This window comes from Phaenicophaeus curvirostris, chromosome 9 (genome assembly GCF_032191515.1).
Source record: "Phaenicophaeus curvirostris isolate KB17595 chromosome 9, BPBGC_Pcur_1.0, whole genome shotgun sequence".
NCBI lineage: Eukaryota > Metazoa > Chordata > Aves > Cuculiformes > Cuculidae > Phaenicophaeus > Phaenicophaeus curvirostris.
This window is the reverse complement of record NC_091400.1, coordinates 3,476,560-3,500,740: the sequence shown is the minus strand read 5'-3', so window position 1 is coordinate 3,500,740 and position 24,181 is coordinate 3,476,560. Positions and strand designations below refer to the sequence as shown.

Below are 24,181 nucleotides of genomic sequence, written 5' to 3'. Positions count from 1 at the left end.
GTTCCTGATTTTTTTAAAGCTCTTAAGCAATGCCAAGGACATTGAAAGTAAGCACATCCAGTACAAGTGTACTTTTTTTTAAAAAGTGCTAATTTATGAGAATGTTACATATTTCATTGATTTATTTTTGGAAGCAAAATTTTGTTTCTTTGAACTTACCATTGAAAAGGCAATGAGTTCAACAGAAGTGGGGAGATTAGATGTAGGAATGTTTCTCTTGATTGTGATAAAACCAGTAGCGTGGAAAGTAGCATATCAAAAGTATTGCTCTTCAGGGCATTCTTTTAAATAATGACCATTTAGAAGTTACATGTCCTTTATTTCTGAGGAATCTCATTCTCTGTATTTCTTAGAAATGGTGCTTTTCTATTTGTTCTTTAAGACAGAATTTCTGTGAGCAAGTTCCTCTGCATCGCAACACAAACCACTTTCTGTGGCTTCCCACCCACAAGTAGGACACCAAAGCCAGAAAGAGAAGTGCTGTGTAAGTAAGGAGGGATTGGCCAGACTTCAGCCACAACTCAGTGATTTCATTCACTGTCTTTCAGTTAGATCAGTCCTCAAAGTGTGCAAAGGTAAGCTCGGTAGTACTAACTATGTGGGTACATCAAGAAGGATTTGCCTAGAAGAGACTAATCTGGACATCCCTTCTGAGTACTGAAAGCCAAATTGTGCCAGAGGGAGTAAGGGAAAAGCAGCACAGTTCTTTATTGCTCTAATTCTTCCACAACTTACCCACAGATATGACTCAAGAATAACTTATGCCTAGAAGTATTTGGTTTGCAAAATAAGGATTTGATTTTTCGTATTCCAAAGCAAGGACTAAGACACCAGCTGAGGGCATCTTAGAAATCCTTCTCTGAGGGCAAAGTCTTACATCTTCTTTACAAACAGGTTTAGGTAAATATCTAATGTGCTAAGTAGAATTAATTTTGGTACCTAAACTCCAGGCCAATGAAACATTTCAGTTCTTCCAGGCTTCTTAACATTATGGTCTGGTGAAGAGATTTCCTTTGTCAGATGAAATTACAGCTTTGTCCCTATTCTGTCCCTTTCTTCCTAGATCACAGTCTTTATACTCTTGTCACTGGATAGGCCAGCATTTATTTACTCTGGGTTGGAATACACCGTATGTACTATGCAGGAAGGTGTCTTTAAGGTGGCCACTTGCCGGTCCTGAACCTCCTTAGATTTTTGGTCTAATAGAAATGATGTAACAGCATTAGCATGAACCTATTTCTGCAGGCGGAATTCCTATTGAAATGGATGAGATACCACACACAAACACAGATGTGTCTTAGCTTAACTGTAGCTATCAGCCTGTTACCAGTTGCAGAGAGCCAAGGTAAATACTGCATCCAGCCACCACTTCTGCCTACCCTCTTTGTCTTGCTTCTTACTCGCTTTGCTTATTTTTCACACAAGGCTCACAAAGTGCTGTCACTTACTGTGATACACTTGTATTGCACTGGGAATAATCTTTCCTTACTATAAGCTTTTTCAATTTTCTTAAGGCCTTTTACCACTTCACTAGTATAGCATAATTTATTTTGTTGAGTGGTTTACACATTAAAGTGTATGAAGTTGTATATATATGTGTCTCTGAGTTCTTTGCTGGCTGGTAAATGAGTGTTGGGTGCTTTTTTTTTTTCTTGCAGCTCTTTGCTTTTGCAGTGCAATTTTTCACCTAAAAATGACGCTTCAAACATGCTGACTTCTGCCACCTCATGCCAGTTCAATCACCAGTTCAATTCTTAGCTCCAGATAGACAGTGTAGGGGCTAGCATCCTCCCTGCAGCAGGAGCTTCTCGTTTCTGTCCAGAGCAGCTGAGAACCCTTTAAACAGCAAACTACAACTCCCTCATTGAGTTGCTGTCTTTATTCTGGCTCCATGCCCTTAGTTTAAGTTGCGTATTTTTGTATATATGTTTTATTTTATATATAGTTTATGAAATCTAGGCTCTGTCTACTGTTGCCTTTAAAATTGAAATGGCTCTTTCCTCCCCATACATCCTCCTCCTTCTTGCAGCTTAAGCTTTGTAGCAAAGTGCAGGCATTAAGCGTGATTAAAGATGACTGTGGTTATGTTCACATCAGAGTACAGGGAAAACTTAACTTTGGTTGGTGCAAGTGCCATTAGTGCTGGCGAGTTTGTGTAGCCCTTCAGGCAGGAGAGAACAAGGCGTGTTCAGAGCCATCAGAGACAGACCAGACCTCACTGTTTCTTTTGAAAGGAAAAAAATGGGCAACACAGTCCTCACACATGTGCCGGTACCAGATTGCAGCCACAGCCCAACACTTGATCTACAATAAATGTCTTTTAGGGAAGTGCCCAGGTTCAGGTTATGTAAGGCTTAGTGCAGGTTTCTTTTACCAGAGACCTAAAGTTTAGACAGAACACTTATATTGGTCAATAGAGTAAACATTGAGTATTGGTATTAAGGTGGTTTATAAAATCCCCAGCTTTTCCTAAAAATAGGTTCACAGGATTTAAAGTTGAGGGAATGTAGTAGATTTTGTCCTTGCCCTGCATCAGTGTCATCCTGTCTTTCAGACTGGGCCCTTCGAAATACTGTGCATATTTCACTGCCTTTTGGACTGAGGTGAGGAAAAAGGAAATAACATTTAAAGAAAACTGAAAAGTAGGTGGTAAGCAACCCCACGGGAAACTGAGGCTCCTTATTATATGTACAATCATCACCACGAGTGGATTCACCTGCATTCACCTTAGCTGAGAGGGGTGTTTGCAAGCCTCCTGCATGCTCACAGCTCCTAATCCATTGCCCTCTGACCTTCAGCTGCAGGGAAGCACTGAAGCAGCATGTTAGGCAGTGCCACAGGTGAGCTGTTAGGACAACCTTTACACCATTCCCTTTGGGTGTGTGCCAGCTGCACAGATGGCTTCTTTTTGGCTCTGCTTTCTGCTGAGCTGTGCATATTATAGTCTGCCTCAGATAAAACCTGACTTTGCATAGCTAGCTAGAACATAGCTGTGTGGTTAGTTCTGAAAAAGCATCACGTTCCCTCATAAATATGAGGCTCAGTTCCTCTGTTTTCAGATATTTCACCCACCTGCTGAGGGTTTTGAAGGTTGCCAGGAGCAGAGGAAAACGTGTCAAACAATAAAAAATGCATTATGACATCTAGAAAGGGTAAATTAGAAGCTGAATGGGCTGTTGAAAGCCTGAGTTGAGAAATAGGAGTGGCTGATTGTTAACTTTTCTGTAGTAAATGAGGCAGTGCTATTAAAAGCACATAACTGAGATTAATTAATTTAGCACCATAACACCAATTTTATATAGGTAGATTACACCATTGAATAGGAAAAAGTAGTAGATAAAAATGCTCTGTGGAAGCTCATTGTAATTACATCAGCTGCACAGAGAGCCCCAAGCCTATTTGTCCTCAGTCATTGTATGAAGCTATAGCAACAACATCTTCTGTAACACTGAGCAAGACATTTTCGCTGCTATTAATGAACAGTTAGGATTCATGGTCAAGATATCCCACGTGGCAACTCATCCCTACAATCGTTAGATGTTTTACTACACATTCCTTAATTAAACACCTCTTTCTTTAGCACAATAGTAGAGTGTAGCAGCAGGGAGCAGAGACTGAAGTCTAAAGACGACAGCAGCTTAGAACTGTTTCCTTACAAGAGGCAACCTGCCATGCGACAAACTAGCGCAAGGCCAGCCCCAGTGAAACCATTAAGAGAAGATTTCTAGCAGACCAAAGTCTTGGATGCCAAAGCAGGATGGAGAAAGTTGTGCAGAAGCCTTAGCTCAGTATATGGGCAAATATAGAGGTGAAACAAACATGGATCTAAGGTACTAACAGCATGGAACTGCTGCCTTGGCATGGGGCGGAAGATTTCACGCAAAGGAATGAAGGTTCCAGTAGACCTTGGAAGTTAAAGAAGTAATTTTCTAGCTTGCACTTCTTACACAATAGAAGAAAAATATCAGTTTAAGCCAGGTAAGCGTGAAGCTTCCTTTAGCTCTGACTACTAATTCTCCTCTCCATCTACAGGCTTGGAGCTGGCCAGGTCTGCCACTTCAGGTTTTACAGACCTCCTGTCCCACAGAAGACTTTACAGCCTCTCCTTCTCCTCAGCCCCTGGTATTCATTTCCGTAGGCTTTAACCTGCTAGGACAGTAGATTTATTTCAGATACCACACAGGGTTTAATTCCTGTTTCTTTCCATCTTTTTCTCCTGAAATAGTGTACTGTTAAGCATGGGAATGTCTTCTTGCTTTCATTGTGCAAGATAACATAGCTTACATTAAAAAACAACAACAAAAAAGCTCATTTTTAGTGGAAAGCTATTCATAAACTTCTATAAGGAGTCACCTACTACAGCTCTTTATGAAATTTGGAGCTTCCATCTTGGAGGGCCTCAAGCAGGATCTGAGGGGAAAAAAAGTAAAAGTATTCTGCTGACCAGAAAGAGTGAGTGGTGTTTAACCCTTTTCTGTGTGCTGCTGCTTCTCCTCAGTCTCCCACTAAAGTTTTACTCAAATTGGTCAAGTATAATCTTTTTTCTTGGTTCCATTAGGCAGCGAAGTGTGAGGAAAAAGTGTTTCAGTGTTGTTGTCCTGTGCATGATAAAAGGAAAACAATCTTTCATAGTTGTTCTGTGACCTCCAGTGCAGGTGACAGATTCACCACTTCCCTGGCTAAGCGTTTCCTTCGATACTCTATCTACCCTCATCATCTGCGCTGCATTTGACGACAGCCTGCAGTTCTGTAGGGGATACATGCGTGTGAGTAAATGTATGAAGAAAATATTAGAGACAATCCTCCCAGCAGATCCAGGCTGACAAGCCAGAATCCGGTACTGTTGTTTACTGTATTAGTGAAGCTTTTTGCCTTCCAGTCACTCTGTGAGGCCTCAAGACTTTTAAATGAAACAAGAAGCCTTTTAAATGAGAGCAGAAACACTGCTAATCCCATGTAGCCACAGGACATTAAGCCGATGTAAGTATTGATGTCTCAGTTTGGCTCTCATAACTGGTCAGAAAGTCTTATGGGGCTGATAGAGATCACATAGCTCATAATTTTATAGCCAGAAATTATTAAAATAATTATAATAGAGTAGTAATAATAATAAACCATCACTTAATTTAATGTCAAATCTTTCTGACACTGACTGATTCCTCTGGCTTGCAGCTAACTCCCAATAGCCTGAGACTCTTGTGAACAAGTCCTGTGCTCTCGTTCCGCAGTCCCATGTGTAAAATCTAAAAAGCTGACTTTAACTTGTCAGTAGCTGGAAGGCTTTTTGGGCCCTTATGAGAGATTTCACTGAACAGGAAAACTTTCCTTTGGAAGCAAACTTATTAAAATGGCAAAATCAAGCACTGTCAAAATCATGGCAAATGCTGTGAGCCTGTCACTTTGAAATTGTAGGGGCAGATGGTGAGAAACTTCCCTGCTGGTCAGGGAACTTACTGAAGGCTCTGTTACTTAGACCAGCCTGTTGTTTTTTAATTTTTTTTTTTTTTTGGTGAGAACTAAACTTGGATTACTTCCCATGTGTCATAGGCTAAAAGCGCGTATCACCTACTATAAGCCAGCTGCTTCATGGCAATGTCGCAGCCTAGAATAACCTTTTTATTTGATTGTGCCTTTGGTAAAGCAAGGAAGCTTGTGGGCTTACTCCTTGGTTTGTGATCCTCCTTAGTCTTAGCAAGCCAGAATTGAAATATAGTAGCATGTTGGGGTCTTTTTTTCTTTGGTTGTGGTTTGGTTTTTTGTTACTTGAAGTAACACGAAACTTTCAGGAAGGGGTTTAAGAGCCAGACAGCAGGTCAGTCCCTACTCACACACAGATAATGACTGGAAGAATAACCATTGCTGAGCGTGGGCCACCCGCTGCACTGGCAGCTGTTTTGAACCTGCTGGTAACACACTTTGGGGCTGCTCAGAATTTTAGGGTTATCATAGAATAGTTTGGATTGGAAGAGACCTTAAAGATTATCCAGTTCCAACCCCACTGCCATGGGCAGGGACACCTCCTGCTGGATCAGTTTGCTCTAAGCCTCATCCAGCCTGGCCTTGAACACCCTCACGACTTCTCTGGGCAACCTGTTCCAGTGTCTCACCACCCTCAAAGTAAAAAATTTCTTCCTAATATTTAATCTAAATCTCCCCTCTTTCTGCTTAAAACCATGCCCCCTCATCCTGTCTCTGCACTCCCTGATCAAGAGCCCCTCCCCAGCTTTCCTGTAGGTTCTCTTTAAGTGCTGGAAGGCTGCTGTAAGGTCTGCCAGAGCCTTCTCTTCTCCCAACTAAACATCAGCAACTCTCTCAGCCTGTCCTCGTACAGGAGGTGCAGTCTGATCATTTTTGTGCCCTTCTTCTGCATTCACTTCTGGTTGCTGCTGAAGAAGCTTTCCCTGGTATTTTAAAGGCATGTGTTCTGACCTGTCCCTCGCGAGGTTTGTTTAATATGAAATTTGAGTCTGGCCATGGGAAACCACACTGCAGGGATGCGTTTGGTTTGCTGTCTGCTGGAGTTTCAGCTCAGATTTGTGTTGTGAATGTAATAATCGCATTTCGGGAGGAAAACTGGCATGTGTGGTCTATACATAGAAAGCTCAGAGCCTTCAGCTTCCCTTTAGCTTCCCCCAGACTGTAGCTTTCCGAGACAAACAGCCATGTTCACACGAAGCTCTTTGCAGAAGTGGTGCTAGAAATACCAAAACCCAAATTCACAGCTAATGTAGGTCTTCCCCGGACAGTAAGGGGCTTCTCTAAATCATATGTACTAAGACTGTTGGCTTCATCAGCTGGGTGATACTCTCCAAATTTCAAAATACCAAATGGATTTTAAGTCCGTTTACTCCTATCCAAAGAATTAAAGAAATTGAATCGGACAAAGAAACTAAAGTAAAACTTTTTTTTTGTTGCTGCTTGGTTGGAGAGAGATTGCAAAATAGAATCTTCTGCTTTGCAAACACTCTATTTAAAATAACTGGTAGTTATGTGCAGAGAATACTCTCAATTTCAGTTCAAATGACAATACAGAGGTTTTGAGGGCTAATTAAAGCAGTTGAAGTTTGTTCAAAGCTTGAAGAAGGGAAAACCTGGGCAAGTACTGCTTTTTACTACCCATAAACTTTGCCTTTTTCTAAGCCAGGGCTATTCTTAAATAAGAAAGTATTTTCAAACTGGGACATGCATTACACGATAAAATTATACACAGCAGTTTTAATTGCAGTAGACCGTAATGTCAGAGCTAAAATTTATTCTTTTTGCTGACACAAGGGCAAATTAAACTCCACCTTATTTTTCTAGGTTTTCTTGCTTTGAAGAGACCGGCCTAGTTTTTACTTGACATGCAGGAGCAGTCAGAGTTCTCTAACTTAATTAGGATGAATCTAATCATTTCCTACGGAAAAAAAAAGCACCTTCTGTACACTTCTTTCCTGTTGCCTTTCAGTAAGAAGTTGAGAGGTGTCTGGAGTCCCCCAGCCTAGGGTCATCCCCACCTGCAGTTCTTGCTAGTGGCTCTTCTGCATCCTAATTTGTGTAGCGTTCCTGCTTTACAGCGTGTCCTGCCTGTTAACACATCTCTCACACTGATCATGCAAAGCTGCGGGGATTAGCATTCCTGTTGGAAAGGGACACAGCCTGGCTTACAGTCTGAGATTTTGAAGATGAGCAGTAAGGTTTAGTATTTGATAGGAATGGTTGGACTCGATGATCCAATGGGTCTTTTCCAACCTGGTGATTCTACGATTCTAAGAGCTAAATCGTACAGTTGATCTTCAGCAGGGTTTGCATGAGTTGAGGAATGGTGTATGGTGACTCTGAATGAAGCCAATGACAGACTTTACTAAAGACTCTTTTTCTTTGTGTGTAGCCTCTGTCCTTAGAATTGGTGTTACTTGTGGAGATGGGGACCCTGTGTGTGATTTTACACGACTTTCATTGAAAAACAGCCCGTTATAAAGAAGCAGCATTAGTTTTTTTCCCCACTTAGCAGAACAGGTACTTCAACAGGGCCACATTGTAACATTTACATTTATTTGTGCTCTTTGATTATGTGTAAAACACCCTTTTACCTACACCATGTTACAAGTACTTGAATGAGAACTTGGAAAATATTAGTGTATTTTTCCATTCCCAAGTACATCTCCTACACATCAGCACCTCTATTTCTGCCTCAGGCAGCCCAGGGAGCAGAGGTATTAGTGTAAATGTGTTAGTGATGTACCTGTATGTCACTCTGTACATTGAGAAAGGCAAGAAAACAAATCCTAACGCTTCGTGCACCAGTGCTGGGGTGAATTTTACCAGGCATGTGACCGTATAATCCCTTGCCTCAGCAAGCAGGTCGAGTCATCTGGGAAGTATTTTGCACAGTTCTGCTTTTAGCTAAAAAGCTTTTGCAGTTTATAAGAACACCAACAAATAAAAACAAGAGCATGTATTTAATGTCAATGGTTTGGGGTTTTTTGAGGGAGGATCCAGGGGGTTGTTTTGTTTTGACCAGCAAAGAATCTAGTCAAGCTTATGAAAGATACTTAGAAAATGACAGATTGCAAAACAAATCTAGAGGCACAGTTTTGCACGCACAGATCAAGCACAGGATGGGAAATGTAGAGATTAAGTACACAGACTTCAAAAAACAATCCACTGCAAAACTGGCCACTGTGAACAATTGATAGGGATTTGTGAGACTGATTACGAGCCTGATGTAGTTGAACTATATTGACTGGCACTTCGGTGATACTTGCTTTATTAAGCATAGTCATTCTGATCATTAATTTCAGCATGAAATAGTTTGACAGAGGGTTTATTGTGTTAGTGTAAGTGATTCTTCACTAAGGAAAGAAATCAGCATGTCAGTGAGGTACTGGACATCTTTGAAGTTAGCGAAATTTAACTGCCCAGATGTTTCATGAAAGGCTTTCAATTCAGAGAGTATTTTCAGCCTGGCTGCCTACCAGAAAATAAATACCCTTCAATTTTTCATGGAGCCAGGAGAGTCTGATACAGTTTTTCTCCTCTTCCCTGCCCCCTTGCTGCAGTTGTCAGGTCCGAGGTACCAGAGTGACACCTCGTGGGCGAGAGGGAAGCAAAACAAAGCAGCGTTAGCAATAGTAGAGAATATAAATGTTATATTAAATACACAACAGGACTTCACTATGTCTTGTCATAGTTCAGCTCAAATAATTTTTCCTACAGCTCCATTGTTTCTCTTTGCCTACGTTTAGGTTTTAAGCCACAAATAATAATAAAATAAAATATATCCATTACTGATCCAGGAAAAAGCAACAGATTTCTGCAACGAGATTAAAAAAAAAAATTACACTTCCCCAAAGCCTCTAAAATTCTGTTTTATTATTAAAAATCTTTATTATTTCTCGGGCAACTTTTAAGAAATACTTCTCTGTAAAATCTTTATTTTTCATTTATGGGAACTTAAAGTAGTTTAAGCTTTATCAACCATCTATGAATTTTATATGGCCTAGGCTGTTTCACTTCTTCCTTTTATCTTTTTGCCTGTCACCAAATGATGCTGAATAACTGTCAACTTCCCATCAAGTCAGCAGTCCCATTACATCTCAGGATATTATACTGAGCTGAGTGAGTTTAGTTTATAGAAGCTGTAATATGCCGTACTCAGATTATAGTTTTAAGATCAAGACAAATGGAGGAGAACTCCTCTTGCTTTTTTGCAGCCAGTGACTAAAAAGATATTTCAGAAAGAGATGTCTGCGTTACGGAGGGGGACAGGGGCAGAATAAGCAGCTATCAATCAGGCACATTTATAGTCTGCATTATTCCTTGTTCAGAGCCCAGAGCAAACCCAGTCCAGCAAACAGCTTTGAAGTATTTGATCTACTGTCCACAGTTTATGCAACAAGGGGTTGAAAGGGAGCATGGAAGTTCAGGGACTTTCTCACACTGAGTGCTGAGAGACTGTTCTGTTAGAACACAAAAAAGGACAAGATCCCATGGGAAGCAACCAAAGGTGACCCACGAAGAATGCTTAGTCTTTTCCCTGCCTCCCTTCAACTAACCAAATCCTCTCTGATTCCCACAGGTGTCTGAAGACCTGCTATGTCATAGCAGTAAGCTGCTCACCATCTGATCCTACAGGGTGAAGAGGACTGAGCTTTCCTTTTATCTCCTCCTGCCCAGCCATCATTTAGGAGCATTTTAGAACCTGAGACCTCCTCTGACATTACTGAGTCAAGATGCTCACAGAAGACAACCCTAGGTACTAGATAACCCTCCTCATTGTCTTTAGTCCCCACTGAAAGCAAGACAGGCAGAGCCAGCCCTTGGTTTGGCTACGATGTTTTTCTCTCTAACCACTGTCAAAGAGAATGCCCTGGAAAAAGGTCTGTTTCTGATGCTTTTTAAGTCAATAGACTAAGAGGAGAGGAAAAATAACACTGAAGGGTGGTTGGGGATGGAGGTAATAGCAGCAGCAAGGGCTTTTAATGATGCAGGTGCCAAATCTTTAATTTTTAAGACAAAAATAACTCTTCTGAAAGGCCAAAAGTTGGCAGGAAAAGTGATGGTTAATGGGTCTTGTACATAGAAAAGTAGTAGGTGCAGAGCAAACAAAAACCAGGGAAGTTCCTTCATTAGAGAGGCCCATAGGTCATTGCTTGCTAAGAAAATCTAAGCTGTCATGGGAAAAACACATTCCTCCAGGTCTCAGGATCCATGCTCGAAATTACCCAGATCACAGGTTTTGACACCATCACAAACCCATTGCCTCGCACATATCAGATATTTTGTGAGTTGTAGGCAGGACCTTTTAAAAACTAAATTCAGTAGGTTACCACTTCAAAAAGGTTGGGACAATGCTTTCGTAAAATACCTCCTCCAACAGTCCAGTCTAAACCAATAGAGGTCAGCAGAATGGCTTTTACTAAATTCAAAGAATTGCATCTAGTTAATCCTGTAAAGACACTAAAAGGCACAATACCTGTCATTTTAGCAACTGGGAAGGACCAGCTAGCACTTCCAATTCATGTGCTAAAGGCAGCCACCCACCTATGCTGGAAATACGTGTTTCAGTTCAGTCAATCAATCAGGTAACTGAAGCATCAGTAGAGGCTGATATTGATGCAAACACAATGAGAATATGCTGAAATAGCCAGCAGATCATGAAGTAATATATGCTCAGCAACAGAGGTGAATACTCAGCATCCTACTGACATTTGCATGTGAGGACAGAACACTTTATACAGGAATACATAGTGGGAACAAAACCAGAAGTTATTATTTGAAATCAGCCATTGACACAGCAGACGTAAACCAGAGCAGCTGGTGGTCAAAGAAACAGGAAATTTTTACATTACCCCGTAAATTGATGCAGCTTTTCAGAAAACCAGGCAAGGAGCTGGGCTGAGAATGAATCGTCAGGCTTAATGAAGTATGGCCACTGCATCAATGTTTCCTTATTCTCACCGATTCTTTACAAAGCTGATGTGAAATAAAATCAGAGCCAGTACTAGTGCTGTGTTGTCATACAGGCCTGTAGACACCAAGCAGGAAATACTGCTATTCAAAACTGGCTATTCAGAAGGAACCCCAGATACCGATATGGGAATGTTAGTAAGTTCTTAGTCATTTCCTGCAGAAGAGTTTTATTTGCTGCTTAAAAGTAATTTTCAATGTAGCCGCAATTTTGCTGAAGAGGTATTTTCTTACAAGTGGTTTATGACTCCAGCAGGTACATTTCCCACACCCTCTGGGAGAATATATCTTGTACCTACCTTATGCTTCTTCATCAAAACAGCAAAGGAGCACTTTGTTGTAGTGCATGTTCCAGAACAAACAGGAGGTTCCTTAGGTAATTAATAAAGAGGAAGGATGTTTACGTGATCTTTTTTAGCAATGTCACAATTGCTTGACATCCTCTCCCTCCTGGAGAAAACTGATTATACCCATGCTGAAAAGCGATTGACACACAGCAATGAAAAGATGAAGCCAGTTCTCTTTTAGCACCAAGGGAATTGGATCAAACATGCATTTACCAGCCGCTGCAGGATTGTCCCACAGCAGCATCTATTCAGCCGCTAAAATCCTGGTACCTCCCTGAGCCGCTCTATTGATTTAGTTAACAGCAGCTTTAGTCTTCAGTTAGAACCCAGCTTATGGATAAAGGGCATTTTCCAACTTTAATTGCAGAGGTGCGCAGCATTTTCCTTCATTTAATAAGATCTTTTTTTAATCATTAACCTCCTTCCTTTTGTCACTGACATCATTACCTCAACCTTATTCCCTTTGGCACTAACTACACGCAGTGGGAAGCAGCAGGTAATATTCCCATTTCCTGGCAAACTGCACGATGTCCAGTGGATGCAGCTTTGCCAGTGACGTTACACACACTTTTCTGGTTCTGGTAACTGCAGTTGCATTAAGTGTTGAAGTTTTGCTGTAGCAGCTCATATTGAGAACAGCCCTTTCCTCTCACTGACAAATTACCACTAGTTGTAACTTGGGTTAGGACAGACTTTCAACACATTTCTGCAACACCGAAGGCTGATATTACCTGATCCTCTAGGTGCAGATGTAACTCACCTGGTGAAGGACAATGACAGGGATTATGAGTTACTATGCTTAGCCTTACTCTGTCAGAGCTGGGTAGGTAGGTAAATTGTGAGCTAGGGTTGGGTTTTTATTCCCTCCACCACTAATCAAATATTACCAGATGGTCTGGCAGAGCCAACCAAGCAGGTTGCAAATCAGTCAGCTGCAACTTGCTGACAATGCTAAGAACAGTCTCATCAGACCAAGCTTTAAGCAGACACTGCTTTGGGAACAAGAAGTAGTTGGTTAGAACACAGGTCAGCCACCTGCAGCACAGGTGCCAAAAGCTGCAGACAAACCTATTTGGACAAGGAACACACAAGAAGTAGTTCCTGACTCAACTTTGAGGAACTTCTGCTTTCCAGAAGCAAAAAGTCTTTCCACCATGAGGTGCTTCATGGCTCCCACTGAGAGAAGTTAGTAAATTAAACTTCGAAACAGATTAGGTCTGCAGCAGAGCACGCTGATCAGCTAACCCTGCTTTACCCGTTCCAATTAAAGAAGAATTCATTGAACACTCTGGCTTAAAGCCCTTGCTAGGTCCAGGAAGGACCTCTGACCTCAACACCCACACCAGCACATAGAGGCAGAGGTGATTTTTTTTTACACCAGCTTTTACAGTATTTACCTCTCTCAAGGATTTAGAAAGTGAAGTTCTTCCTCTGTTCTTTGTTCTCTGTAAAGTCTCTATTTTTAAGAGCCACTTATTTTAACAGCAGCAGATGGTAATACCATATTCTCACTAAAATGAATTATATCTGAGTAAACTAAAAGCAGTTGAGCTCAGTTTACAAGTATCTAGTAGGGGGCTGCCTATTTTGAAAAGCAAAAGCTTGCTGGCACTAGAAAGCTTTAAAACCAACAAAACTAATCTGATCCTGTGTAAAGTCCTGTTCTTATATACACTTTTTCATCTGCACTACTTCTTAATGGGATGGAAGACAAGTAAGTTAATTAAAACATCAAGTTAAGTTTGTCATTCCCTGCTGGTGTTTCCCTGAGCTCTAGTAGAAAACATGTTCTTGAGCAGCAGCCACAGCATCATCAGCAATACTGATTCAACATTATGGAACTTAATTTAAACCAAGAGCAGACTTTTTAAAGTCATTCTCCCCCCAGTTCTTACAACATACAGAGGAAAGCTACTGCAAGCTGGGGAAGCTTTTATAGATGCTCATTGTCACTAGAAAAGCCAATAACAGTAGTTTTAAATTCAATGTAGTGACATTATTTACAAGTAATAACAGTAAGTGGGCTCTTAATAACTTAATTACTAAATAACTTAGTACTAAGATTGAAGTCTCAATCTTTGGCAGCTGTAGGATGGGGTTCTTAAGAACCTTGCTGCTTATGAACTACTCATTTTGTTTCTTTCATCTACCTGATTTAGGAACTTAAATACCTTCCTTCATCACTATTCCACACTTTCCTGCAAGCTTTGGCCCCTAACCAGAAGTAAAGGAGCACCATGGTGCTTAGATACAACAAAACTTACAGCATATGCACACACTATAGCTGTCCCTGAAAGACAAGTTTAGCAGTAGCACAGTTGTTAGCATACACCTCTGAATTTCATTTGAACTTTTTTACAATAGTCTCACTAACAAAGTCAGATGCTGGGAAGCTTTAGAAAACTATTCTAGTCATGGGCAAGTCTAGGGACACATAGTATAACATCTCACTCATTACAATTCCTAGCAGTCAGGTGAAGTCAACATTTACTTGACTGTTCCTAGATGAAGACAGACTGATCTCAAATTCAAGCATAATCTAGGAGGTTCTTCTACCTTTAATAAGAATGAGAGAACTGTATTACTGTTAGCAGCTGGTTACACACTTAGTACATAGAGGTAATGTAAATTTTACGATACCATACCTTAATTTAGGAGTTAGAACTATGCCAATTCACAAGTTAATGTCTAGGTAAATTCTTGGGCCTTCAAGACTACAAAAACATACAGCACAAGGATTTCTCCAGAAACTGATTTGCAAGTGCCTTCTAAAAACTCAAACCCTAAAATTATTTTTTACCATCTACTTGGCTTAAGTAGCAATCTGCAATTCTTTTGTTCAAAATTTTATTTACACATCCTTCAGCACCTTAATTGCCATGCTCAAATAAAATTTTAACCTGACATTATACTGAAACAGCTCAAGCTTCAGAAGAATTTCTCATTGTATCAAGAACAGCAGTTTAGGTTACCTGTTTTTTTTAGACAAGTGGCACTTTACCAACATAATAGAAAGAAAAGTCCTTTTATTGAGCACCCATAGTCTGGAAATAAGTGCAGTCCTTCACTGGATTTAAAGCTTTATTTATAGAAAACCTCACTGCATTTATGGCAGCAATATTTGCATTGTATGTGAACTCAGCACTAACAGGTTAATATTTACATTTAGATAACACTTAAACCAAAAGAAAATAAAAACACAGCCACAGTTTTAGAGGAGAAAGACAGACATACAAGTTACAGACAGACTTCATAGTGAAAGTTATCACTCTGGTTGGTATAGTCCAAAGGTCTATTATTTCTTAATCAAGTTAGCAGGAAGAGTGGATTTGTCCAAGTCGTCAAAATATGGATGGTTCAAGGCCATTTTGCCAGAAATTCTTTTTGCAGGATCATAAATTAACATTTTCTGAAAGAAAAATGAAACATATTTACTCCCCCATAAAACAGCAATTAAATCATGCTGAATTGGTAGATATTTAACAATAGTAATAATCAAGTAACCATAAAGACAGTTTTCCCCTGCGTTTTATAATTTCTCAGAGTGGAGGTCATTTCCACCTACAAGTGAGGAGTGGGTCAGTAGCAACACTTTACATCTCAGGAACTGAGGGAATAGTTATTCTCCCATTCAATAACCAAGCCCACGCATATTACTGGGGTACCATGGGCACCAAACTAAATCCAGAACCAGGCATCAATAATTATCAGTCTCAGGTTGTCAACTTAGAAATTAATAAGCTGTTAAACACCCAAATGCTTACAAGGACAAGTGGTCCTACACTTGTTTCGTTAAGCTGACATTGAAGAAACTGATGTCAAATCGCTTCTGCTCAGCTTAGGGCATTGGTTTACAATTAAATTAGAGGAATGATCACTCAGTTTTAGAATGCAAACAGGAAAGCAGTATACAAAGCAGGCAAAACTGACTGATCAGTTTTAAAACTTGACTTTCTTTGCAATAAATATCTTCAGATGAACCTTAATAATAAAGTTGATGGAGAAAATAAAGGGGATGATATAGCTACTAAAATAGCCCCCAGAACTTTGTAGAACAGGACAGAAATGTGTTTTGCTAGTAGTTTAAGAGCATCTACAGTTTTTATCAGAACAAGGGACCAAAAAGGAAGAATGAAACAGAAGTTCTCAACTAGATCTAAAACCAGCAAAGTCTCTACAAAGTCTTTTTGCTTTTTTTTCCTCCCTCTCCTTAAGGAAAGCACTTTTCAAATACAAGTAACTGGGATTCTACTAGCTACATCTCCCCAACCTCCACAGCAAATTTGTCTTCCAGAAAAAAAAACTTAACCAGTATTATTCCACCCAGTACTCAGTCTTAATACTTAACTATCTTTAGACTTCATCTTATAAGGAGTCTTCCAAGTTGATTTAAAGCACTGAATTTGCATTTATATTTTCTGAGCTCCTGCCAGATGAAATGCCATCTCTAGATTTAACCTTGCATGTCCAATTTTACCTTGTGACAGGCTTCCCTTAGCTATATACCAGAACAACAGTATCCTATAGTGACTACTGATAGCAAAGTCCTCTTAAAATTAACCAGACAAAAAGCAGCAAATATCTCTGAAAAAGGGATGCTGCAACATTAAGACTGCAGTGCTTCAACAGATAAATTAAGAGACCATTTCTTGTCTAAGCTGTCTGGAGCACAGTTATGCCTGTAACTTAGTGTCTTATAGACCAAAGCATTTGATGACAGTCATTAAAATGCTTTGAATGCGGGTCACAGAAGTACTTTAGCTTTTGAAGGACTTAAGTTTACAGCTTCACTCAAGGAATATGTCTTAATGCTAAAATAATGTATCCCATTTTCAATGATTCCTAATTTACACACCACTACTGTAGACTGCTGCAAATGGAAGGAGAAGTTAACATTTTCATTGACACATCTGACCCCTTATCTAGAATGAAATGTTCAGTTTTGTGGCCTTTAAAGTTATATTACAGCTTCAGGCTTAGAAGGGCCACAGGAAACTTAAATGGATTCCAGATGTCTAAGCATTCAGCCATACCACCATCACCAGGCATTAACAGGAAGCTAGAATTTCAGCATTTAATTATTTCAGGCAAAACTATACAATAATTTACAGAATTTGGTTTGTTTTGAGGTTAGTATTGTGTTAACACCATATAAGGAACTAGTAAGTTTTCGCCTTTGCTAGCAGCAGCCCAGGATATCGGTTTTACACCATGAAACCACAAATAAGCTGAGTACTTAGCAGGCCAGTTACAAGGCACTATTGACAAGAATCATGTGCCTTTGAGTTCATAAATTTAATCTGTAATAATTCAACTTCAAACTGATTTAATAATGTTGCTGTCAGTGGGCACAAAGTAATTATTCTGAGCTTAAGCCAATTAGTTCTGTAAAATAATACTGCTACAAGGTTCAGAGAGCTATTCAAAACAACCATTTTTAACAAGTGTTGTTCTGGTTGTCAGTCTAGACTGTGGTTCTGTTCTTGCAAAGAAAAACTGAGAAATTGTTGTCATCTGAGCTTCTGTGGTAACACTACTTCATTCAGAGTATTCTGTCATAGCCATGCCAACATGGGTAATAAACTACTTTGTTTGTGACATTGAAAACATGAGCCAGCTACACAGGTAATTACTGTACAAGGCTCCCCTTGAACCAAGATGGTTCTGAAGTTTCACCTTACCTTGAGACATACAGAGCACTCACCTCGCACACTCCCATGCAAATCTGCACCAAATAAGTGCAGCTTCAGAAGAGCCAAAAGATAAAATCACCACAGTACATTGTTATGCTTTGGAGCCTCTAAGATGTGATCTAAATTAGTCTGCAGTGGCACATGGGCTGGAGAGCACTATATGGAAAAGCCTGATGAGGAATTGTCAACTATATGCTATGGGTGGTAGTTGAACCGCATGGCCACAGAACTAAAGTGAATTCACACTAGACATAAAATATACCAATTAAAAGTCAATCCACCACAGCCAAAAATGCTTAATTCAAAAATGTAAAGGCAGATGAGACAGACATTAAGGACTGACTTAAACTAAGCACCTGGTTTGACAGCTAATCAATAAATTCAGCTGTTTCCATCATTGCTTTTTCAGTTAAGATCATGAAAACTTAATCAAGATGAGCCCCCCAGGATTCATCCACGTAAGCTACCATTAAGGGAAAAGCACTTCCAACTGATCAGCAGTCATCCAGCCACATCACAATTAGCGCTGGCATGAGGAAGGTGACAGCTACAGTTAATGGTCAGGAGCTTTCACTTAGACTTGTTTGTAAAAGCTCATCCTCACTTTCAAGTTGCACCTGGCTTATTAGTATAAAAAAGCTGAGGCATAATTGCTTAATGAGAAGTAGTCTAGTCATCTATTATTTATGAAAGAGGTGAGTGAAAGCCACACAGGTTGTCAGTTCTACAATGATAGCCCATACCATTGCTGATAATTTGAAGATCTCCGTATCTTCATTCTAGCCAAGACGGATTAGTATAGCTTTACGTATTCTACAGTGCTTGAAGCTACCTGCTCAATTTCCTAATCAGCAGTTTAGAAAAGGCTACTTACAGACAGCAGATCGAGTCCATCTTCATCTAAGTTTTTGACATGTGTTTTCAGGCTGCCAGGTTTCCATTTTGGGAATGTGTTTTTATAGTCTTGCAGAGATTCCACATCAGGCCATACTTCATTGTTGGGGGTACCTAGAGCTCTATGCAAGCATAAGCAAAATATCGAGCAGTTTAGTCTGAAATCTGTGTATACTACTGTGATTTTAACAAGTGCACGGCACCGTGGTGCAATGCTGCATAAAGTGGCAAGGAAAGGTTCAGCCTGACATACCTGAAGATTCTGAAGAGCTGGTCAATCTCCGAGTCACCATGGAAAAGAGGCTTTTTAGTTGCAAGCTCAGCAAATATGGTACCTATGCTCCATATATCTACAGGAGTAGAGTAACGAGCAGATCCTAGCAACACCTCTGGAGACCGGTACCACAGTGTCACTACCTATTGAACAAGGAAATGTTTTTATAGGTTTATAGAATCAGGCCTTCAGACTGCAAGAACAAGGGCTCATTCATTATTAAGCAGCACGCACGGTTTTTTGGTTAACATAACTGATGCCAGAAGTTTTAGCCAACATAAAAAACTTCATTTATAGACAAGCATAAACTCCATTGCAGTAGAAACTACAAGCAAAGCAACTGCCTACACTACTTCCCAAAGTGCCAGAAGCCTATGGCACCTAGCCACTAAGACCCTCAGCAAGCTCAAGTACTTTGTGAAGCAAAGGTGTCTTTATGAGACTACAGTAAGCAACAAGTTCCAGCCCATGTGATTCATCATCAAAGTAATAGTGGGATTCATACGATGCTTTGGAACCTTACAGCAAAACCACAGTCAAGGAGATGGAAAGCCGTTGAATAAAACAAAATGGAAATATAACTTTCATACTGTTAATTGATGACTTCAAAAGCTCAGCGATTCTTTTTCAGCTGCTTCATATTCAGTTATTACCAGGAAGCTAGTAAGCATTGTCCAAATCACCAAGAGGATGTTCCAACTCACTCACTTCATGAGTGTACACCCGCACCGGAATTCCAAAGGCTCGAGCCAATCCAAAGTCTGCCAGTTTAATCACTCCCTTGTCATCTATTAAGAGATTCTGAGGCTTTAAGTCTCTGTGCAGCACTCTTCTTGAATGGCAGAAGACAATACCTTGCAAGATTTGGTATAAGTAACTCTGTAGAAAGGGTGAAGTGAGAAAAAAAAAATAGAGGAATAACCTTTAGTACAAGTTAGTGTTCTGCAACATAAAGCTGTTCCTTTATATTAGGTCTCCCCATAGAAGCAGGGAATTGAGATCCAAAGCATTACACATATTGACCTAATATCAGTCTTAAAGCCACAAATTAATTATTTACTTAAGCTTAGTTTAAGGCAGTTTAATTTCAGTAATTAAAAGAATTTGAAGAGGCATTTAAGAGCAAAACCCACATTCATCTTATCCACAGCTGCTTCTTTAACCTTCCTTTTCTCCTCAAGGAGTTAATTATACTGAAAATAAAAGCTGCTTATAGCTTTGTAAGTCACCTCCCTTAGATTAATTTCTCCTATTAAGAAATTGTCCTCGTTACCTTAACAAGTGAATGTTCCAAATACTGGCCAGATGGAATATTATCCAAGTATTTCTTGAGATCCATGGAAAGGAATTCAAAGACAAGGTACAGTCTTGCATCCTGCATAAGAACATCCTGCAGACTAAAAATTGAGTGTACAATCAACTGCCTTGCAAAATGTGTCAATTCTGTTACCCCTTCCCTCTCAGCAGGGATACAAGCTGACATTTCCAGGTTCCTATTACAAAAGCCTTAAAAAGCTTTCAGTCTTTAAAGATTAACTGACATAGTAAGTTACACTGTCATCTGGAAAATCAAGTATATCTGAAATCGTGTCATAAACACCGTATTTCCTCTTAAACTTAAGTTCCCTCATGCCTGGTATGAAACACAGGAAGTCTGAAGAAAAAAATATTGTTGCCTTAAAAAAAAAAGAAAAAAGGCTGTGGGTATTGATGCCTTGCCCCTGTTTGAATCTGGCTTATTACAACAGAGCCCAAATTACTAGGAAGGTTTAAGGGATATTATGATAAAAACAGTAGTAGCCACAGCAGGATTTGCACAGATTTAAGTACCTCCTTGATCCTTAAGAGGTTATAAAGGTTCCTAAACCCAAGCATACGTAGAGACACTTTTAAGGCACATTAGAGAGCATTTTGCTGCCTCAGAGAGCAAGTAAATATTTTCTGTGAAAGACAAAAGCTGCAATCAATTCTACATGACAAGTAGTCACTGATAGAAGTTTCACTCATAGTTCAGATGTGCCAGCTACAACAGCATCATAAGGTAACATGTAAATCTCCATTACAAAACACCAAGGAAGTGATTGATGACAGAGGATCACATAAGGACACTAAAGTCAAGTGATCTCTTCCAAGGTGGCTAATAAAGTTGAGATTGGATGAAGTAACAGCTACAAGCAGTTTTCATGAGCTATGCCATCTCCATTCTGACAATAGCCACTCTAAAGATAACTTACATAAGTTACAAAATTTGTTAGATTCCTCGAATGGGAAGAGGCCGCATGAGGGAACCTTAATTAGAAAACTGGCATGAAGATGGAATTCAGAACTACAGTGATTTGCTGCAAAGCAGACATGGTTTTAAGCAGAGTAGCTGCCATCTCACTAGAATGGTAGAAAAAAATTCTTATCTGAAGGGACCCAGCGCCCTTTGAAGAGTTTAGCTTAATACCAGTATATGCGTACCAGACTATATTGGGATGAAGCAGCTCTTTTAATAAAGAAATTTCTCGGATAGCAGTACATGGAACACCTTCCTCCTCACTTTCTAGACGTATTTTCTTCATTGCAACCACTTGGCCTGTGACTTTGTGCCGACCTTTATACACAACACCATAGGTACCTGAACAAAAAGACAGTGAAATGCACGTAGGAAATACCAGCTTCAGGTACACATAAGTCATTGCAAATAAGAATTGCTAACATAGGCAAAAGTCCCTGTCCCTCTAGCACAATCCTCAAGGCAGAAGAGAGGGTAGTGCAGCGGGTCTCAGCAGAACCTCAGATTGGTTTGAGATTTGCTACTGGTTCTAATGATTTATTTCAGTGTCCACAGAAGAACAACAAACCAAGACAGCTGAAATACTTTCATTTCACCCTTCTTGAAGCGTTAGTCCCTCAGGTTACGCTCAAAGTGATTTCTTTCAGGAAGAATCATGCACAGGCTTCAGATTGGAAGCTTTGTTGCAAGATCCAGGCCTATGCATTTTGCAATTACCTTGGCAAGCACTTTCTCAGAGTAATGTACAACAAACTTGACAAGACTCAAGCATTATAAGACTACATTTAACGTGGGCTAAATTTCCACTGAAAGGGGAGCTGTGAAACAATCTTCTTGGTGCCTTATAGTTGTAATTCACTTGTCCAGTTTACAATCTGCCCTTCCCCTTGACATATAATCTGAGCAGAACAACTCACAAACTACTACTCCCTACCAGCAGCTCCAAGTAAGCATACCGTGCAGTACAACTTTAGGAGCAACTGGTAAATAAGTTCTTCCACAAAGAAATAGAGGAATAGAGCTTTTCCTAAATAGAAAAGCTGGTTTCAGGCCTCAGAACGTTGCTTCTTCCCTCTCTTGGGGCAAAATTACAATTTTAATCATGAGTATGAAGGCAAACACTTCTCCACACCAATCAGTTCTTTCCAACAGACCACACCATCTTCAAAAGAAGGGCAATCTGAAAGCTTTTACATATAGAGATAATTGCTGCAGGAGACCACAGGCTTATTTTGCCAGTTGGTCGAATCTCAGTAGTTCTTCTAACAGCCAGAGCACACAGAGCTCCTGTGACACTTCATCGCTCAAACTGCAGAGTATTACAAGGTTCTCCATATTTACCTTCCCCAATCTTCTCTATTTTTGTGTAGTCCTCCATTGCTGTGGTTATCCCTGAAACGAACAAGAAAAAAAACATGAGGGTTAACTGTCACAGCCAAGCCACTGAAGTCACACCAGGCCTTTAGAAGCTGGTTTTGTCTTACATGATTAGGATGCAAGATGGAACACTTACCCTTCTCAACAAGAGCACCACTTTTTATTCAGGGCTCTAACTAGAAAAACTACATCCAGAAAGAGGAGTGGGCACTAACTCAAAGAAAAAGACAGTTTTGTGAAGGAAGCAACTGAGAAAACACCCCCCACACACACACACTTCCACACAGCTACTCGCGAGCAGGAAATCTGTCTAGAACCACAGAATCACCAGGTTGGAAAAGACCCACCGGCTCATCGAGTCCAACCATTCCCATCAATCACTAACCCGTGCCCCTCAGCACCTCGTCCACCCGGCCCTCTAGACCTACAGGGTTTGACGCTAGCGATTTAAGGGAACGCCAGCGAAGTATCACCGGAGAAATACACCCGGTACCGGGAGCCACGGGCCGGGCCGGCGCTCCCTCGAGCCCCGGGGGCCGTTTGGCAGCACCCGCCGCACCCGGTAACACCCGGTAACGCGCCTCATCCCCCCAGCCAAGGCCTCAGGCGCCCCGCCGAGGAGCGGAGCGGCCCCGGCCCCCCTCACCCTCAGAGGAGCCGCCGCCGCGAGGACGCCCCAGAGCCTCCGCTCGCTCCCCCGTCCCCTCCCTTCAGCGTTCGAACGGGCCGCGCGCGGCCGCGCTCCGCCAATGGCGCCGCGACGGGGCGATTCAAAGCGGCCAATCGGCGCGCGCGGCGCCAAAGCGAGGCCGCAGGGCGGCTTCTCGCAGAAACCGGCGCGGCCGGGCGCGGCAAGCGGGGCGTCCGCTTGGTTCGCGGGCGGAGGCGCGGCTCGCGCGGCGGACGCGGGGGGGTTCCTCTCTCTCTCTTTTCCCCCCCCCGCCCTAAATGGTGGGATAGTAGCTGAAAGGAGGTTGTGGAGAGGAGGGTGCTGGCCTCTTCTCCCAAGCGACAGGGGACAGGGCGAGAGGGAATGGCCTCAAGCTTTGCGAGGGGAGATTTAGGCTGGACATTAGGAAAAAATTCTTCACAGAAAGGGTCATTGGGCACTGGAACAGGCTGCCCAGGGAGGTGGTTGAGTCCCCTTCCCTGGAGGTGTTTAAGGCACGGGTGGACGAGGTGCTGAGGGACATGGTTTAGTGTTTGATAGGAATGGTTTGACTCGATGATCCGGTGGGTCTCTTCCAACCTGGTGATTCTATGATTCTATGATACGAGAGTGCTGGTGGGATGTGCTGCACTGGGACAGCGCTAATGGGGAAACTGGTCGCCGCTCGAGTAGCACGTTAGGCTGTTTGCACAGCGTGGGGAAATATAACCATGTATATAACCAAATATAACTAGGCTTGTGGCTGCAGCTGCTCCTTTTAATCAAGCAAGTCCTGGAGCACCTTCCATACGAGGACAGGCTGAGAGTTGGGGTTGTTCAGCCTGGAGAGGAGAAAGCTCTGAGAAGACCTTAGAGCACCTTCCAGTGCCTGAAGGGCACAAGAAAGCTGGGGAGGGACTGTTCACAGAGGCTTGTGGTGATAGGACTAGGGGCAATGATTACAAACTGAAGAGGGGCAGGTTTAGACTAGACATAAGGAAGAATTTCTTCACCATGAGGCTGGTGAGACAGTGGCTCAGGTTGCCCAGGGAAATCGTGGCTGCCCCATCCCTGGAGGTGTTCAAGGCCAGGTTGGATGGGCCTCAGGCAGCCTGATCTAGTGGGATGTCCCTGCCCATCACAGTGGGGTTGGAACTGGGTGATCTTTAAGGTCTCTTCCAACCCAAACTATTCTATGATTCAGATGCCATGGCCAGT

The 24,181-nt window shown here is 41.3% G+C and overlaps 1 protein-coding gene and 1 long non-coding RNA gene across 2 annotated transcripts; one reads left to right on the top strand and one right to left on the bottom strand.

Moving 5' to 3' along the window:
• The first annotated feature begins 342 nt into the window (after positions 1–342).
• Positions 343–19,364, top strand: LOC138724374 (uncharacterized). The gene is made up of 3 exons (XR_011338010.1): positions 343–575; positions 10,061–10,237; positions 18,979–19,364. It is a non-coding gene; the product is annotated as an uncharacterized lncRNA (long non-coding RNA).
• On the bottom strand, positions 14,859–23,023 carry CDK1 (cyclin dependent kinase 1). The gene is made up of 8 exons (XM_069864382.1): positions 22,961–23,023; positions 22,279–22,329; positions 21,123–21,279; positions 19,933–20,056; positions 19,368–19,538; positions 18,639–18,802; positions 18,366–18,507; positions 14,859–15,207 (listed from the first exon to the last, which is right to left on the bottom strand). Exons 2-8 carry the CDS (start codon positions 22,313–22,315, stop codon positions 15,094–15,096), a joined length of 909 nt encoding a protein of 302 aa, XP_069720483.1. The 5' UTR covers positions 22,316–22,329; positions 22,961–23,023; the 3' UTR covers positions 14,859–15,093.
• Between the last annotated feature and the right edge of the window lie 1,158 nt (positions 23,024–24,181).